General features: G+C 33.9%; 1 protein-coding gene across 1 annotated transcript in view; it reads left to right on the plus strand.

Annotated features, from left to right (window-relative positions):
- LOC113514718 (uncharacterized) overlaps window positions 1–19947 on the plus strand; it is a 30481-nt gene extending 10534 nt beyond the window's left edge. The window contains exons 2-3 of the mRNA XM_031908660.2: window positions 12975–14392; window positions 17419–19947. Of these exons, the coding sequence (XP_031764520.2) occupies window positions 12975–14392; window positions 17419–17625 (1625 nt within the window). The 3' untranslated portion in view covers window positions 17626–19947. The remainder of the gene's footprint in view (window positions 1–12974; window positions 14393–17418) is intronic.
- The last annotated feature ends 1537 nt before the right edge of the window (window positions 19948–21484 follow it).

Consider the following 21484-nt stretch of genomic DNA (forward strand, 5'->3'; position numbering starts at 1 on the left):
CCGATGGCCGTGGAAACTGAATATCCTCTAATTGTGACACCTCTAGAGGGTATAAACGTTGCAAAGGTCGAAGACGTTCGCCTTTAGCCGTTTTAATACGAGCTACCCTACCAATGTTATCAACACCAGGACATATCTGTAAAATGAGACCCAAGGGCCAATTTACGCGTTTTAAATCATCTGAACCAATAAGTACAATATCTCCAGGTTTCAGATTGTTCTTATTTTTGCCATACTTTTGCGTTAATAACGATAAATATTCTGATCTAAATCTTTGTTTTAAATCCCTATTGATTTTTTCAATATAACGATAACGAGTAGCAAGATTAGATGAATAAGCTTGGTCTAAATCACTTGTATAAGTACTGCCTACCTTAAGAAACATTGCAGGAGTAAGAGCTGTAAAATTTTCAGTGCTGTCTGCTATGTAAGTTAAAGGACGTGAATTAATAAGTGCTTCTGTTTCGCACAGTACAGTCATCAATTCTTTTTCTAATAGAGCAGCTTTACCTAAAACTCTTCTCAGAATTTCTTTAATAGTACGAATCATTCGCTCCCACCATCCACCCCACCATGGCGCTTGTGGTGGAATAAAGTGCCATGATATCTTTTGAACTGAGGTTTTGAAAGAAACGTCGTCCCAATTAATTGAATTTAAGACGTTATTCGCTCCTCGAAAATTAGTAGCGTTATCGCTGTATATAATCCTAGGCCTACCTCTTCGTGCAATAAAACGTCTTAACGTCAACAGGAACTCTTCAGTACTAAGTGAAGAGCATATTTCCAGATGTAAGGCTCTGTAAGTAGCACAAGTAAAGACTACTATCCAGCACTTCTGATTAGATTTGAGATATACTGGTCCTGCTAGATCTATACCCGTTACTTCAAATGGTACTCCACAAGTTACACGTTCTGCAGGTAATGGAGCGAAAGGTACAGTACTAGCCTTAGCATTATATCGTTTACATATAATACAATCTCGTACAACATTTTTTGCTAACCTTCTGATACCAACTATCCAATACTCTTCTCGTAAGTTATTTATAAGAGTTTGTGTTCCAGCGTGAAGACTATGAACATGTTTATATCGAACGAGTCGCCTCACTATTACATTTGTGCTAGGCAGTAATATCGGAGTTATAAAACTCTCAGTGTCACCACTTAGTGTCAATCTAGTTTTTACACGAATAACATCTTGACTATCTTGAAAAATATCCATTTTGAGTCTTAATTTTATCTCATCAAAACTTTCATAAGACTCCTTTTGTATTATTGACATCAATCGAGTTTCTGCTCTTTCATACTCTTCAGCAGTAATATCTTTATAACTTCTATACTGTCGATAGAACTTGGAAAATCTCAAGCACCATGCAACGGTTCTAACAATTTTTGAATACTTCCCAAAATGAAGAAGTCTGTCAGAAAATTTGGTACCTTCTTGCACAGTTAAACAGCTTTTCTTTACTTCCTTGTTGACTTCATTTTCATCTGGAGCAACATCAGAATTGGGCCACGCTGATTGTGAATTATGAAGCCAAGCTGGACCCTCCCACCATCGACTTTTCAATAAATTTTGAGCATTGCATCCTCTTGATGGAAGATCAGCTGGGTTAAGTTCACCAGGTACATGACGCCAAGCATCTCTGTTACTTCTTTCTGTAATCTCTTTCACTCTATTGTGAACAAAAACATTTAGACCTGATTGCCGTCTTATCCATGCTAACACAATGCTAGAATCAGTCCAGTAGTATTCTTTGCAATTCAGCTGCAATGAAAATTTGGCTTCTGTAGCCAATCGTGTGGCTAACAAAGCTGCAATTAATTCAAGTCTCGGCATTGTAACTGGTTTCAATGGAGTAACTCTACTTTTAGCAAGAACAAGTTGTACTGTTACCATATTATCATGTTCCGATCGCAGAAAGACGCATCCAGAATAAGCGTATTGGCTTGCATCACTAAAAACATGAATGGTGTTATTGCTACCAGATAAATTTGATACACTCAATCTTCTTGGAATACGACATTTTTCGATAGCATTTACATGATGAAGCCATTCTCTTGCTGATTTTCCCAATTCTAAGGTAAGTTCTTTGTCCCAGTCCATAGACTTTTCCCAGCACTTTTGTATTAATAGTTTCGGTATCAGTGTGGTAGGACAGAGAAACCCGATTGGATCGAAAATACTTTGCGCCATTGATAACAATGTCCTTTTTGTAAGCTTATCTGTAACTTGTTTGAAAAAAGGAACTTTACAATAGAGTTCATCATTTTGAGCATCCCAAGTAACTCCTAATACAGAGGTATCTGCTTGATTTTTATCTAAAGTAGGGCCAGTCACCCAACATCTTAATTCAAACTTACCTTCGTTCATTATGTGCAAAGCTTCATTCATGAATTTTTTCATTTCAGCTTCATTGTTAACACTGACTACACAATTATCAACATAAAAGCTCTTTCTCAATTGACTGGCAGTATCGCCTACATATTTCTCGAGGTGGTATAGAATAGTAGCTGATAGAAGGTATGGACTCGTTTTAACACCAAACACTACACGACGGTGTCTAAAAACTTTTAATTTTCTATCTGAGCTGCTAGGGTTGTCCCACCATAAAAATTTGAGAAACTTGCGATCATTTGGATGGATAGATATTTGTAAAAAGGCCTTTTTTATATCGGCGATAATACCTATCTTGCCTTTTCTAAATTGAATAAGTAATTTTGGTATTAATTCTATAAGATTGCTTCCTTTTTCTAGACAAGAATTAAGACTGACACCTTCTTTAGTCGTAGCAGATGCATCAAACACAGGGCGAATTTTAGTCGTAAGGCTAGATTCTTTAACAACAGCGTGATGAGGCAAATAATGTCCGGTTTGAATATTATCACCCATAACCTCCTCAATTATGTTACTATTTAACCATTCGTTGAACACCTCATCATAAGCGTTCAATAAGCCTAATTTTGTAAGCTTATTAGTAGTTGAGTGAAGACGTTTTATTGCTAAATTAAAGTTAGAAGATAAAATGTCTGCTGTATCCTTCCATGGTAAACTAATTTCATACCTATTCTCACCATTTATGTTTACAGTTTCTCTAAAAAAATTCTCAACTTCTTCCTCACGCTTCCGAGAACTTTTAACCTGCGCCTCATCTTTTATACCTATTGATTCAAGTTTCCACAGGTCATCAATATCAAATGAACAAGCGTGTATTGAAGTAAAATTACAATACGTACCAGAAGTAGGTCCCTGAATTACCCAACCAAATTTTGTCTCGATCGCCACCAAATTGTCACTTACATGTTCTGATCGCCCAGTGTACAACGAACCTAAAACATCAGAACCAATTAGTAAAGAAATCTCTGTCACTTCATTAATACAATCAGTGATGTCAATACCTTTATCCTGTAGTTGTGACAAAAGTGAGCCTGACTTTATCTTTGGCAAATTATCGCATATTTTCCTCTGCTCAAGTGCCTCTATTTGAATTTCATACTTACTATTGAGGCTTTTGCAATTTAATATAAATAATCTATGATTTTTTAATTTAGTCACTACTCCGCCGAACAAATTGTGCCTTAAGTGTTCATTACCTGTAGGTTTAATATTCAATTTCTCGATTGCATCTGACCTTATAAAAGAGCGTTGAGCACCTGAATCCAAAAGGGCTCTCACTGTAATGGTTTTCTCTTTGTATACTAAATTTAGTTTGACAGTTTGCAATAAAACTGTACTCGGTTTTATAGACTGTTTAAGTACTTGATCTTCTGCCTTCTTTGAAATCTTAGGTAATTCGGCACACATAATGGGATAATGTCTTTTTTCACAAACAATGCATTTGGGATATTTTCTACATTTTTTTGCATGATGTCCAATTTTTAGACATATCAAACATGTATTCTTCTTTTTCAGAAAATCTTTCTTTTCTTCTAAATCCCATTTAATAGGCCTTTTACATTCAGAACTATTATGCGTGGGTTTATCGCACCATACACATTCTCTTATTTCATTTTTAGTATGCACGACATTTTTCTCTTTGTTTCTGACAGCTGTACTTAAAAAACTTGCTGACGGAATTACAGGATTTGGATCCACGCTAGAAAAACCTCCTCGTGATAAATTAATTTTTTCTTCAGATTCAACTTCCTTACGAACAAAATGTAACAATTGTGTCAGCTGACTCTTTTCTTTATCGTTAGTCGCGACGTTCGCCTGACATCTGTTCCATGCGCGTAATATGTCTTCCGGCAGTGCAGATTCCACCATTGGAAATAAAAAGGCGGCATACTTATCTTGCGTCACGCCGAGAGATTCTAAAGCAAGAATCTGAGTCATTAGTTTATCATATAGGATACGAGTGGCCATCTTAGAATTATCGTTCCTTTGGACGATTGTTAACTTTAAGAGTTCTCTAACGTAATATTCTATTATAAGTTCATCTTTTCCATACCTTTGTTTGAGCTGTTGCATTACCTTTGGGTAGTTTTCTGCTGAGGGTGGAAAACTTTCCACTAACTCCCTGGCGTTACAACCTTTCTCAATACTTTGTAGGAGATATTGAAATTTATCTTCATCATCTATGTCGCTGTCGCAGTCAATCTTCTTGAACTGTGTCCAGAATGGAATCCAACTTTTTATCTCTTCGTTCAATAAAGTAAGCTGTAACTTCGGAAGACGAAAGTGGCGACGATGCCTTTGGGAAGTCTCTCCACTCTCTCTATCTGCTTTAATTACAGTATCAGAGGCCGAAGAGCGGGCTACCGCAGGACTGCAGTTCTCGCTGACTTTGTGTTTCAACAAATAGAATTTACTGGTGTAAGCCTCGGACAGTTCTAAATCATCATCGAAAAAATTTTCGTCCCGTTCCTCCATGTTCAACCACAAATCCATTAATTTGTTTTGGAGGAATGTTAATTCGTCGAAAATTTTGGTGATATTTAATATTTCCGCGCTCATACCTGTTTTATCATTCTTCTCTAGAAAATCTTCTATACGTTTAGCACACATAGTAAAACGACGACGTACTACTTTTCTTTGTAATAATGCCTGTTTCATTTTTACGCTGATCACGGTCGCCAAAATGTGAGTATTCCGAATAATATATAAATAAAATAAAATAAAATTAGATAACGATGGAAGCAGGCGAAGAAAAACAATAGCGTATATATATTGTCATTGACAAAAAATAATAATAAAAAATACAAAGAGGTTTCACAACAGAGCCGTTTCATATACAGCTATAATAAATATATATAAATTTGTTGTATAAATTAAAACAAATAGTTAAAAATAATTTTTAAATGACCACAGGGGCATAAAATAAAATAATGTCATCAACCTTCTATCAAAACCTTCTTCTATCTGAGTAATATAGAAAAAGATTTTGGTATTTTTTTTTTGCCAATAACTTGCCTTTGTCATTCGGGATCCCGGGATTGTGTTCTCTAGTCGGAAAACAACAAAGAATTTAGTGAGTACTGTACGGTAGTGTATCCTACTAACACGTTACAGGAGAGTTTTGAAGTTGAAATTTTATTTATTTATTTATACTTTATTATACACAAAAATTACAAAGTTATAATTTAATTTTTAATAAACAACACAACACAACGAGCGAATTTAATTCTGTAAGAGTTCTCTTCTAGCAAACCCTGAGTGATTGTATTTTACAAAATTTTTTTTATTTTTATCACGTATTTTAATCACGAAATTTCTGTAAATTCATGAATAACGATTTTGATTCCAACAACAACATTAATAATTACAACAATAATAATAGAAACTACTAAAGTAGGCAATAGGCGTGAAGATAAACATGTAGATACTGAATAAAGTGGTACAGCTGGTTAGCCACGGCCTCGGGCTAATTGATATCTGCCCACTTGCTAAATATTCATAATTTAGCAACACCACACTGCGCCTAGGCCGAGCATATCGAAGGAGCAATCTAGATTTTATAATAGTAAAACTAAGCATTGTTTGTTTGACAAAAATACGATATAATTCATTTAATATTACATGATTTATATCATGTAATAAATAAATAAATGACTGCAAGCAGGTTGGACTGCCCTTACATTGGTCACTGTTGTTTATTTTATTTTTGTTTTTTCTTTTATTTATTTTATGATAAGATGTACTAAAATTAGGCTAAGATTATGTCACTAACAAATTAGGCCATTGTAGCCCATAATCATAAAGATTATTATTATTATATCTTATAATATATATATCTATATATATTTTTTTTTCCTAAATAGGGATACCCCAATCACTTATTTATTTATTTATTTTAAACTTTATTGCACCAAATAAAAAAAGAAATAACAAATACAGTAAATATTAATGAAAAGTGATACAAAAGGCGGCTTTATCGCTAAGCAATCTCTTCCAGACAACCTTTGGGTAGAGGACATTGAGAAAAGACAAAGTGTAGTACTTAGTGGTATGAAGTATACTTTACGACCTATATATTCTCATACCTAACAAATATACATAAAAAGATTCATGAAAATCGGTCGAACGATCGGTCCTATCCTCGAGAAATAATGTATAAACCTATAATGCGACTGTTTTTGAGCTCCTTCCAAAAGGAGCTTCACAATTCGTCCATTTGACTTTTTTACTACGCAATTGAGGCGTTAATTCTAAAAACCGATTACGATAATTCTTTTTACGATCGATCCATGGGATTCGCATGTTAATGCCATAAATTTTGTGATAACTGAAGCAGCCGTTTCTCTTTACGCAGCAAAAAAATTCTTGTTAATAAAAAATAATTCTGTAATTAAATATAGACATACAATTCTGCGTTCTAAATTCTAATAAATGAATGAATGTACGATTTATTTTCCTGTTAGAAAAAGATAGTAAAAAAGTAATAGCTTGTGGTAGGTACAATTAAATATGTTAGATCAGCTTTGTGAGAGACTGACGCATGCAGTAGATTTAGAAAAAATCTGTGATACAAGATTTATTGTATTTATACATATATTCCACTCTTTGGAATCAATTTCCAACAACAATATTTCCGAACCGATACAATATCATAACCTTAAAAAAAAGAGCATATTCCTTTTTAAAAGGCCGGCAATACACCTGCAATGACTTTGGTGTTGTGGGTGATCATTGGCGGCGGTAGTCATTTACCATCAGGTGAGCCGCATGCTCGTTTGCCCCCTGTGTTAAAAAAAAAACAGACAAAATGTCTCTACAAAACCTCTCGTTGTGCATTGTTGTGTTTGTGCCTATGTTATGAATTACTATCATACTGGAATTAATTAGGAATTCCAAGTGTCTTCAAACACATGATTTAGACACGAAAATGTTTCAGATCTACAGACAACGTTTATTATTTTTCACCAGATGGAATTCACTATTTTGGTATTTCTTGCATACATTTATTTGGAGTCGGGGGCAATTCACTAGTTTAAAATACATTTAGAAGCATTACTCGCCGCGGGATCGCTTGGTCGTGCTTGCGTTCACTTCGTAAAGGGCATGCCTACTAGATGCCTACACAAATCTAATTCCTACACAAACACAAAGAATAGATGTTGATTTATTTAAAAAATTCCAGTTCGCCTCGGTGGCAAACCTTTTTTATTCTGTAATTTATATATGGCAATAAGTCCTCTGAAACTCGCGATTTTGTCTGTATTGATATATATATATATATATATATATATATAATGAGTAGGGATAATATTTATATTATTACATGTATCACATCTCCCATATTTAGAACTAATAGAATTTTTCATCGTGCCTCCCACCAAACTGTTTATAACTACTCCTCTCCATCCAAAGGTTGCCTGGAAAAGATCGCTTTTAGCGATAAGGTCGCCCATTGTTTTCTCATTGTGATTATTTCTTGTAATTGTTTGTATTTATAATAAGTTTACTATTGTAATCTTTTGGAGGAAACAATAAAGAGTCTATCTATCTATCTAAATGGAGGGGTGAGAGATTGTTCGTAATGCGGACTACCATTCCCAGTACTAGCAATATACCCTGTCAGGTCGACCTCCACATGGTCCCCACTGGAGTAGTAGCGGATTCTGGCTCACTCGGCGGCTGCCTCCCAAAAAAAGCTCATTCGACAAGATTCGTTCCAATTGAAGGCGGATTCTATTGGAATACGGAGAGTAGTTTATTTGCGCGAATTCTGGCTCACTCGGCGGCTGCCTCCCAAAAAAAGCTCATTCGAAAAGACTCGTTTCTAGGTGGTTAAGTTAATCTTCAACTTTTATATGTGCATCATGTTGCGGCTTAGGGGTGGCCTTTAGCCACCCCAGTCGAACCTTAACCTACTGTCTCTAGGTGTGGGTACTTCATAAGACTCGTTTGCATCTTGCAGATTTTTTTAGATGGTGTTTTACATTCCATATGGTTACAACCACTTTATCTCTAAAAACCAAAACAATGGCATCCAATATTTATAAATAAGAACGCGACATTGCAGAGATTTTTTCTACCCGAATCTGAGTGTCTAGTGTCTGAGTGCAAAGTGTTAGTGCGTCCAGTGTCCAGTGTCCGAGTGTCCGAGTGTCCGAGTGTCCGAGTGTCCGAGTGTCCGAGTGTCCGAGTGTCCGAGTGTCCGAGTGTCCGAGTGTCCGAGTGTCCGAGTGTCCGAGTGTCCGAGTGTCCGTGTGTCAGAGTGTCCGAGTGTCCGAGTGTCCGAGTGTCCGAGTGTCCGAGTGTCCGAGTGTCCGAGTGTCCGAGTGTCCGAGTGTCCGAGTGTCCGAGTGTCCGAGTGTCCGAGTGTCCGAGTATCCGAGTGTCCGAGTGTCCGAGTGTCCGAGTGTCCGAGTGTCCGAGTGTCCGAGTGTCTAAAAAAATCTGCAAGATGCAAACGAGTCTTATGAAGTACCCACACCTAGTGACAGTAGGTTAAGGTTCGACTGGGGTGGCTAAAGACCACCCCTAAGCCGCAACATGATGCACATATAAAAGTTGAAGATTAACTTAACCACCTAGAAACGAGTCTTGTCGAATGAGCTTTTTTTGGAAGGCAGCCGCCGAGTGAGCCAGAATCCGCGCAAACCTACTACTCACTGGAAACCGTCGTGCTGAATTCCAGCTGTATAAACCGCGACGGGCTAACTAACCTGTCTTTTCAGGGAGGGAAAGGGATTGTTAGTAATAGGGTTTTTGCTAGCAACACACCCTATCAGGTCGACCTCCACGTTCCCCCTGGAAACCGTCGTGATTAATTCTAGTGGAGTTCTAGTCACGATGGGCTGACTGACCTGCCTTTTCATTCTCAACTATCATCTCTTACTGATGCCTCATCAGCATATAGCGATAGTGTAGGCAAGAACACTATTCCATTATCATCCATTAAAAAAATTTGAATAAATGTATGCTGTGTATATAAAAACCTAAAATAATCTTGCTTTTAGAATAATGACACTGCAATTAGGGAGCCAGCATAGCGCGGACTAAATAAAAAAAAAATACGTCCATTACTTTAAAATACTATACAGAGAAGACATACGTGGCGAAAACAACATTTGAAACTTAAAACCAGTTACCTAAAAAAATTCAAAAATATATTCAAGAACAAGGATGTGAAGCAAATTAAAAATATCACTAAGTTCGATCAAAATATATAAATATATATATAAAGTGGTTTGGTAGCTAAAGTAATACAGTCATTTCAACATAGTTAAATACTCTTTATTGTTTCCTTGAAATGGGATTGTTGGTTTTTTTTTATACAACTTAGAATGCAAAACAAGCTGACGGCCCACCTGATGGAAAGTGGTAACCGTCGCCTATAGACACGAGCAGTACCATGGACATAACAGAGTATACTGTTTCGCCCATGATACCTCCCATGCGTTGCCATTCCTGAGGACTCAGGTGTTATTCCTCTGTACCCAGTAAATTCACGCCATATCCCACCCTTCAAACCGAAACACAGCCATTCAAACACAGCTGCTTTACGATTGAAACACGAATGGGACAGAAGTACACAAACAATCGACTTTTGTACAAAGTCTCCCTCTGGTTCCATCCAACATAATGTCACAAGGCGGCACAAGAATAAAATGCGATGCGATGCTGTTCATTTAGACGATACCAACTAAAAAGTAAACATTTACAATTAAAAAATAAAAAAGTAAACATCCAAGACAAATTGACAATTGAGGAAAATAATAACAATTCTTAGAATATACACAGAATCCTTTACGAAGTTCCTCTTTTTAAAATCAATCGGTATTTCCCAAAAGTTAGCAGTCAGAAGTTTCAAATTATCCTTAATAACGCGGAAATGAATCGCCATCAGGTAATACGAGGAAATCGAATCATTTAATGACCTAAATTCAGGGAAAACTGACTCCGAAATGATATCGAGTCGGTAGGCACGTCTGCCATTCTATAAATTAGAATCTTTAACCTCTATGTTTATTATACCTTTTTTTTAACGTCTGGAAAATGCTTTATGCAGACCCATACACCTTGTGGGAGGTGAATGGGTACTGTGGAAATCCCCCCGTAAGGTGAGGGTGTACCCACCAAAAACCAGACGATATACCCTCGAGGTGCCATATGTCGGAGACATGGGTTCGCTTCCGCACTCACCACATCTCCGACGGCTTGTTTATTATACCTGAAGAACACATTCAATAGATCTGTACAAGACTGAGAATGTATCCATGCACGGGATAAAAGTAACTGTATCAAGCTGCTACATGCGTCTCTTCGCGAGAAATTAAAAAAAAAACCATAAGCAGTCCTCAATTTGTCTGATTTTTTAATTGATGATTTTTAAATGGTTTTTTTTTTTAATTTTTTTATATGCAACTTAGAATGGCAAACAAGCTGACGGCCCACCTGATGGAAAGTGGTAACCGTCGCCTATAGACGTGAGCAGTACCATGGACATAACAGAGTATACTGTTTCGCCCATGATACCCCCCATGCGTTGTCATTCCTTGCCTACGCCATCGGCTACCAGTGAAGGATGATAGGAGAGGATGAAATAGGTTAGTTGACCTATAGTAGGGAATGTTTAATAATATTATAAATGTGAAAAAGACTTTGTTTGTACACGTACTCTGTATGAAATTGAGAAGGAACTAGGCTTCAGGAGATAGAACATATTCCGATTACGCGGTCAGTCTTTTTTTTCATACAACTTAGAATGGCAAACAAGCTGACGGCCCACCTGATGGAAAATGGTAACCATCGCCTATAGACATGAGCAGTACCATGGACATAACAGAGTATTCTGTTTCGCCCATGATACCCCCCATGCGTTGCCATTCCTAAGGACTCAGGTGTTATTCCTCTGTACCCAGTAAATTCACGCCATATCCCACCCTTCAGACCGAAACACAGCCATGCAAACACAACTGCTTCACGGTTGAAACACGAATGGGACAGAGGTACCCAAGCAATCGATTTTTGTACAGTCTCCCTCTGGTAAAATAAATCGTGGATACAAAGTAGTTTTCTATAATTCGTCAAATTGTATTTGTTAATTCTATATTCTATGACCTTGAAGCTGGCGTTTTTCATTATGCAGCAAAAAAACAAATAGCGGAACAAGATTTACTTATATATAGACAGACTTATTCCGTTCTAAATTCAAATATGTTGTGTATTTATTTATTTTTATTTTATTGTACGCACTAATAATATAACATTCAAGAATATATCCCATTAAAAAAAAAATACAAAAAAATATGACAGAGGTAAGCACATGTACCAAGGTAAGCTTAAATCTAAAAGAGTTCTCTTCAGCATCACCCAAGTGGAAAGAAGCATCAGTGTCAACGTCAATTATAGTTGTTTGTTGCAAAATCAACAATCTACTTTTTTAAGTCGATTAAAAAAAAAAGAAAAAAAAATTTGGCGCATACTAATAACAGTTACAAAAGAAACATGGACAATTATAAATTTAAAAAAAAAGAACATGCAAAAATAAAATTATGGTTACAAATATTTGTGAGGAAAATGGTCTAGGCATAATAAACGTTGATTTTTTTTTGGGAATTAATGGAAGTGATATACTGATGATATAAAATATATAATAAGATGCGTTGACATGTCTGTCTTTACATACATATTCATTCATAAGCCTACAAGAGCACGTAACAGGTGAAAGTGCTCGCGCGACTTTGAGCTAGGCGCAGTAATGGCAAAAAGTTGTACCATACACGTTAATTATGGACAAGTACACTGATCAGTAGAAGGCTACTGATAATCTAAGGAGATTATCAAGTATATACGTACATTATATTAGGTCTACGTCAGTAACAGTATTAGCCTACCATTACAGTCGAGGAAATAAAGTAATTAACAGCCGAGTAAAATCGAAAGAAAAAGTCGAAACCAAATATTTCACAGTTTCCCAAATGATTTTCAAAAATAAGATAATTGTCGTTTAATTCGTTTAATTTTTAACGTCTCCTAGGAAGAAAGGTTCTTGAATAGCGACCCCGTATGGTCAAACGCAGTGTAGGACGACTAGGAGTGACAACTTAAATTGCATTGCAGGAAGTCAGTACTCGTAGATGCAGGTGGCTCAGGACCGTTCTTTATATGGCAGCCTATGGGGGAGGGAACTATGTTCAGTAGTGGACAGATAATGGCTAAAATGATGATGCCGATGATGATGAACGTCTCCTAACTGTTGATATTAAAAAAAGTCCAAGATATAGTATCAACTCAAAATTAAACACTGTAAATCATATTCTGCACTCGTTTCGTAAACGTGCCTAAATAAATACTCGTATTTTTACAATTAAAGAAAAAAAATTTAATTTATTTCCTAGTTATTTACCATCATTATTTATCTCCATTTATACAATATCCTACAACAACAAGTTTCATTTTATCAACTTTTAAATTTTGTACTATTTTAAGTATAACTTCTTTACTGCAGTATGACTAATAGATTTTTATATCAATGTCTCTAATAATAACTTTACATAAAAAAAAAATAATCTTTTACTTTTTTCAGGTACAATGGCGCAGTCTACAGTACACCAAATTAAGTTCCTAACTCTAATACTCTTGATAGTCAAAACTACCACAGCGAAACCATCCAAAACTAGTGCCAGACCTGTTTTTGAGGTCGTCAACGAACAACCTGTAGATAGAATAGACGATTTCAAATCATTTAACGTTCCCGGAAATTTGCCGTATGGTAATCCTTTAGCAGGAAATTCACAGCAAAATGCGAGATTGCACGCACAAAACCAGCAAGCTATGTTCAATGCGGAGCGAGTAAGACAACATCGAGCGCAGTTACAAAGGTGGGCTAACATACCGCGGCCAATGGATAGTTACATGAGAGCCTACCACGAATCACAAGAGAGCCACCAATTAGAACTAGAAAAACAACAATCCAATCTGAGAGACAAAAAACAAGGTAATACTGAACCTAAACTAAAAAACAGACCGTCCCAAAATAAACAAGAAACATTAAGAAGAGGAGTAAAAGTTATACCAGAAGTTGTTAAATTAACAAAAGACGCCGCCCTGAAGACTGAAAAAAATAGAAACCACAGATCTTACGGTTCAGACAATTATCAACAATACATGCAACCACAAAGATATAAAACTATTTATGTCTCTCCAGCACCAACTTATGATCAAGGAGTAACTATAAAACCTAATGGTAACAATGAAATAACGGATGAGGAAAATACTAAGTTATATACTGAGGCCGTTCCAAGTAAAACTCAATATGTTTATCCTAAACAATACAGTCAAATGCAAAACTACGAGTCCGCGCAAGATATAGCAACACTGAATTCTATACTTAAAAAAAATCCACACGATCAACTATCCGAATTAAACGCTTTGATTAGTTCCAGCTACAATACAAATGAAACACCCAAAGAACTCGACACTCCGATTGATTTATATTTTTATATGAAAGATGATCCTGCACAAAATTTAAACCAACATAATGAACATTCAATATATGGGCAAGTGCCACCAACTTATACCAGTGCCTATACAACTAACTTAAAAGACCATACACCCATTACAGAAGAAGTAGATGATATTTCAGATCCAAATAAAAATACAAAAATACAAGCATACGGTATTCAGACTGTTTTATCTGCACAACCACAAGACGTTGAGACTACAACTGTTAAGAGTAATAACTATTATAAAGTTGAAGTAGCAAGCCAAACTATTACGTCAGGATATAAGCCTAGTGAAGCTAAAGTACAATATTATTTGAGTACAAACGAAGGCGAGAAACCTCAAGCTTCAGCGTATGTGCAGCCGTTGGAATTGCACAATCAAAATAAAGGTGGCGCGGGTGATGAGAGTGAAAGGTACCTACATCATAATGCTCAGTATACTGGCGTCCAACATCTATCGGAAGATGGAACAGGTGTTTCAGCTTATGGTGTAGATAATGTAAGTATTGATCCTTTAGGTTACAAAATTGAAAGTATTGTTAAAGCCAAAGACTCGTCTAAACGAAACAAGAGAGCTACTCTAGATACATCTCCTTTCCTTTTATCAAATGCAACATATAGTTCCACAGAACTACCCACTACTACCACTACAGATAATCCCACCAATTCTTTACATACATCACAACCATTTATTAAAACTATCCCAAATAAACGACGTCCTGCAGTTGAAACCTTTCTTACAACACCTCAGTTTGCTAAAGGTGAAGTCGTAGACTTTACTGATGATTATGAAGAAATTCCTCGTCGAAGACCTAGTAAAATTCCATTTAGAAGAGATAATTATGAAGTAACATACGATGACGACGAATTTAATGAATATGACGATGATTTTAGTACTGATTATGAATACGATGTTCCTAATATAAAACAATCACAATTGTTTCCAATATCAAATCACGGTTATCGTAACTACGCTCCTTCTGTTAGTTACAATCAAAATGTAGATTTAACTGGTAGTTTTTCCAATAAATACAGACAAATTAAACCACATGCAAGCTTTTCGTCTGATTCCAACACATATACAAGAAAATATTCTTATCGCGTGCCAAGAATACCAGTAACTTATGGCGTGCCCAATTTTGCTGATCACGTTGACGATACTTTAGCTCTACTTGAGCCAGTATATATGATTAGTCAATCGCAACTAAAACATCTACTTGGCCATCGCAATCTCAATATTGAACATTTAGATTTATACCAAATACCATATGAACGGGTTGCACGCTATCCAAGGAAATATAAAAAAAGGAAACAAAGGAATTATACACCTAGTTTAAAAAGTCAATTACATAAACTTAAAAAATTACGCATCCTTTAAAAAACTTACGTTTACGTTTGGAAAGAATTTACGTTTGGAACATAAAAAAATCATTTTTTTTTTTGTAATCTGGTGCCTTCATTAATTTATAAGAATTTGGAGGTTAGAAAAATCTATAAATTAAATCCAAATGTTTTGTTTAAAGTTATTTAATTTAAATAACAATTGTAATGCTTTTAAACTGGATATTTTAAAAGCATTTTAAATATATAACCATTGTGAGTATTAACGAAACCCTACGCAACGATAAATATCTTAATTTTATTTTTCCATAACTAGTTTATTTATTACTAATATCTATTTATTAAACTAACATATTAAATAAGTTAAAATTAATGTTGAAAAACATTTAAAACGGCCGCCTGAAAGTCATATATATTTTATATATATAATAAATTTATACATTGAACGCAGATTGTTACATAAGTATGTAGGATTGATAGTAGGGTTCATCTTGTCAATAAATTTAAACAATAATTAAAAAAAAGCAATAAGTATTTCACAATAAAACGAATAAATGTTTAAATTGTCCAAGTTAACAAAACACTGTCTCTGGTCGCTGGCCCGTGCGCGGTATGCGCGCGCAGCCAACAATCACAAAGCGCCTGCGCGACCTGCGCGCGCATCTTGCGAGCGAGTGCCGTGACCAAGCGTCGTGATATAAATATATATATAACAAAATGTTTGTTTGTCTGCTTGTTTTTTTTAACTAATAAAAAATTCAATTAAATTATAAAAGTTGATATATATATATATATATATATATATATATATATATATATAATTAACATTAATAAGTGATTATCTCAGCACATCTATTATTTGATTATTGTATAATATTATTAATTATACCTAGTTATAGTTGCATATTCAATGTGATTTTTCTAACATAATTCTTTATTTTGCCAATTTTAAACACTTTATGTCATACAGTATTATATGCTAAATTATGTATTACATTAGCATAACATGTAAATACGTTTTGATTCATAATAAATAAGCCAAATAATTATTACATCACAAATATTTAATAAATTACATGACATTATTTTTTTTATCATTTTTATTTTATAACTTAGTAAACTTTTACCTGCCTAAGCGTGCTCGTACTGCCTAGTACTCTGTACTTAATATATTTTATTAAATATTTTATACCTACATTTAATTAGCTTATATTATTACATAATATAAAAACAAATTCTTGTTCATTTTTTATTTTTTATATACGATACACATATAGAGATATTGTTGGGAGAAACCTGCAACGGCTAAGATTTACATTAGCTCTCCAATAAGGCTTAAGCTTAAATTAAGATCGTCATTTGGGGTTTTTTTATACAAGTAATTAAATATATGTAAATACTCGTATACGGGAGGGATTGTTACTAATGGAGACTGAAAATTTTTTTGAAGGATTTTCAGTCAGATTGCTAGCAATATACCCAACCAGGTCGACCTCCTCGCGGTTCCCCCTGGAAACTATCATGGTTAATTTCTAATGAATTCATCATGACGGGCTAACTGGCCTGTTTTCATTCTCATCCATCGCCCTTCACTGGTGCCCCGTCAGCGTATCCCATTAGCGCAGGCGGGGTTACCATACCATTTTCACTCATCAAAAAAAAATACTCGTATACAAAATACGTATTGTTTATTTATAAATATTGTAAATTACAAACCGATAAACAGAAACTGTCGCTAACAACCAATTCATGGGTAACATTCGAGAATTATAAAATGTATTGAACCGCCATAGTTTTCCTCTAACGTTGGTGCTTCCATGGAGTTACGTATATCAGAAATTTCTCTGACTAGCTTGCCGTTCAGCCCCTAGCACAATAAAATCGTCTGTCCTGTATTTCTAGTATTAAGCAGTATAGCTGCAAAATTACGTTCCGGCGGTACGGAAGCACATCTTAATCAACAGGTGTAGCAACGCGTGAGAGTTCCCATGGGTATTACGGCGATATTCTATGATGTTTACAGTGCTATTATTACCGATAAGTAACTGTTACCACTTTTCATTAGATGGGTTATATTTAACATGCATTAAAAAGCTATATCCATATATCTGTTTCTTTCCAATCCATCTGAATAGAACAGGACAGAATATTATAAAACTTACCAATACCTACTTAACATTCCAGCTCCATTACGCGGCGAAATATGAGTTCGGATACCGGGTCAGGGATCACCACAGCGGCAACGACTTCGGGCACTCGGAAGCGAAGCACGGCGAAGCAACCAACGGGCACTATCACGTGCTACTGCCAGACGGTAGAATGCAAAAGGTGAAATATTCTGCCGGCCCTGAAGGATTCCACGCGGACATAACGTATGATCATTTACATTAATGAAAATTTGTATATCTAAGCGGTTGTTATATAAATTATATACTCTTAGTACGTTCCGAAGCAAGCTACAAGAAAAGGTTTTTTTCCGAAGTAAATTACAAGTGAGCGTTTTTAGAAGCAAACGACAAGAACTGAATAATATAAAATGCATTTTATTATTATTATCCAATTGATATAAATAATGTAAGTTATATCAAAGAGTTGATAATTAAAATATAAAAAAAAATCTCAAATATTTGTTTTTTAGGTAGAAAATTAGCGACCTATTTATTTTTGTAAGGTTAATATTACGAGAAGCCATATTGTAAAGGTTTTTTTTTTTTATTTATGTCATTGATTTATAAACATGTAAATAATTTAATAATAAATTGTGACATTACAATTAGGTAGAAATATAAAAAGGAATGCAAATAAAACAAAAGGCAATAACAATTATTTATTAAATATTATTAAATGAAGCAATTTTAACACAACAATAAAATTTCACAAAGTAACAGCCAAAATCTTGCCAGTGTTATTTAAAAATGTCTCCATTTCCTAAGTTTTTATTTCTTGTTTACTCCAAACTTTTTGATTATTCACAATATAATTAATATTATTCACATGTATTTAGAGTCAATCCTTTGTACATTAAAAAATAATAAACAATTGTAAGTTACAGTAACAGTAACAGTAATTTGTAAAAATAAATCTGTAATAATAGTTCTTATAATAAGTATAAAACTTAGATAATCAAAATAAGTACTTACATTAAAAAAAAAAACAAACTACGTTATATTAAAATAAGTTACCTATTTGCTATTACGAGATCATTGTGTACAGTTGATAATATCAAAAATTTCTGACTTCGAAATTCGACGAGACGTGACGACGTACACAGACGTAATGGTACGGAAGAAAAATGGTTACAAAATTTATACGAACTCAAAACCTGTACCGCACTACTCGTATACGAAAAGTGAAAACTCGGAAAGTCGCAGTAATGTGATGTGACATTGCGTTCCCAGTCAGCGTCACTCCACGTAATTTATTACACAATCAGACTTTATTGTTAATGATAAGTATGTGAAATGTCATTGTCCGTTAAAGGAAATAAGAAATATTGTGAACACAATCAAATATTGGAACGTCACTTATAATTGTTGCAAATAACGTCTTACCTATTGAATATTTAAATTATTTTAATGAGTAAATAAATAAATAAAATGACTTGCAGAATACAGTTTTCAACCTACTCCAAAAACAAAATGGTTCTCATTTAGCTTGTAATTTATTATGTTTGTTACCTTATAATTGTTACAATTTATAAACCGATTTAAAAAAATAATATTTATATGAAAGTATATACGTACACATTAGTCTGTAGTAAATCTGTTCAGTAGTTTAGTTTTGAAATAAAAATAACTTGTTTTGCCACAATTGTAGTAGTTTTTTTTTTCTGTGGAACAAAAACTTTGTTTTTTTACAAAGCATAAAAATTATTGTTACAATACAAAATCTACTTATAAAGATACTAAAAATTAAATTTAAACATGTAAATAAATATTTAAAAAAATATTTAAATATGTTTTAATTTTTTTATATGTCTATTTAAATATATTTATTTATAATTTGTAAATTGAATTTTCCAATTGTCATTGTACACTTTTATGTATTAGGTGCAATAAAGTGATTAATAAATATGTGTAAAACGAGAAAGTTTTAAAATTAGCTAAGCCTAAAAAAACAAACGAGATAATATAAACATGATTAATGTAGATGGTAGATAAACAACGGGTAAACGGAAAAGATTTATACGGGGACCTACTTAGTAACGACTTTCTACGAGATAATGGACAATTAGTTACCCAATTGTATAACTTACTGTGTACTTGTACAAGTGCGACCTATGTGTTACATGTAAATATATAATTACAACGACATAGGTATATACATATTTATTCAACCAACTTTAAAAAGAAAAATCTCGATTAAGTTGTATTTTTTTTATGTTTATTACTTCATAACTCAGTTAGTTGTAAACCTATTTGGAAATCTTTAAATCTTTTCTTATCTGAGAGAATATACTTACAGGTTGTTCCCATAGAGATTTTATGAAAATCTTGAAAAAAAATTCAGTAGTTTAGTTTTTAAAACAAAACTGATTACATCACAGTTGCAGTGGGTTTTTTAAAAAAAAAAAACAATATTAATTATTAAACATATACGCTTAGCATCTCCTATAGGATATGCTAAGCCAAGCCTATAGGATATACTCTCTAAGTACTTTCATGTTAATATTAATAGCATAGATAAATCTTTATATTACGTATATATATATATATATATATATATATATATATATATATATATATATATATATATATATATATATATATATATTATTGCACTTGTAACATGTAAAGTGTTTTTGAATTTTAGGGTTACGTTTATAAATCAATACTCTAAAACTATATATATATATATATACATACGCAGGTACTGATAATTATTCATAACCTAACTCGATTCTCTGCTAAACATTCCTTTAGATGTCTAATTTATAAAGGTATTTATATTTTTATTATATTTTTACTAATGTTGTATTTAATTCAATCGCTAAGAATCCATATTTACTAAGAGTAGTATTCCTACAGAAGAATTAAAATTAAATTTGGCGAGTTAAACTAATTTAGAAAAATGTTACAATGCAATTAAAATTGGCTGTTTCATTACTTACAATAGGACCGATTTTGAAATGTTATTTCTTTAAACCTTTATTGTAATATTTATTGTAAGGAGCAATATGAACTAATTCTCTAATATGCTTAAGTCAAAAATATATTATAACTTTAGTATATGTTGTCCCATAAAACTCGCAAAACTATCAAATTAAAATGTTAGCTTAAAAGATAAGTTTAGAGCAACCACACCTCTGAATTCGCGCCATTATCGTTAATAGTCGATCATTTTATTTGAAAACTTTACTCATTTCTATAGGTCGGCTGACAAATTATTTCCGCTACTATTAGAAACACTGGAACAACTTTTATTATTACCATAAACTTTACAACCTTCTATATTAGTCATCAATCTCCGACCGTCATTCCGTCTACGCAGGTTTTGCAACACTTTTCACCTCTAAAAGAGACGTCTTCACGCAAGTTAATATATTAATAGATCGCTGCTCGGAGCCTTATGTTGGGCGTCAAAACTGCGAATGACTTATTTTAATGACTGATAATTTTGTATGTTTTTTTAATTTAATGATTAAGGATTTAAACAAAATTATCCTAATCAACGAATCAGTGATAAGAAATTCCGCAAAATAACACTTAATTTAGTAAAATAACTTATTATTTATATACTTTTGTATGTTCTATAGATATTAGGTTATACCACAATGTACACAGGCGGTATATGTATGTATGTATAATTGGTCTCTATTGCTTGTAATCATCACAGTCAGAATGCTTCAAAAACATTGTTAACTACCTAATTATAATTCAAATATTTTGTGGGAATGTGCAATAAATTTATACATTCTGCGAGTACGATCTTGTTTTATTAACTAGCGATCCGTTCCGGCGTCGCGCGAGTGGACATTTTTACATTTTAAAGTGACCATTAAGGCTGCGCACGCGACGGAAGCTTAAAAATGGAGTAACTTCTCCCGTTTTCCCAACATTTCCCTTCACTGCTCCGCTCCTATTGATCGTAGCGTGATGAAAAGTATACTATAACCTGCACAAGAGTATGAAGAATAAGTTTCGTTAAAATCCGTCGAGTAGTTTTTGTTTCTATAACGAACATACAGACAGACAGACAAAAATTTTACTGATTGCATTTTTGGCATCAGTATCGATCACTAATCACCCCC

This window comes from Galleria mellonella, unplaced genomic scaffold (assembly GCF_026898425.1).
Source record: "Galleria mellonella isolate WM207_F2 unplaced genomic scaffold, CSIRO_AGI_GalMel_v1 utg146, whole genome shotgun sequence".
In the NCBI taxonomy this organism is placed as follows: domain Eukaryota; kingdom Metazoa; phylum Arthropoda; class Insecta; order Lepidoptera; family Pyralidae; genus Galleria; species Galleria mellonella.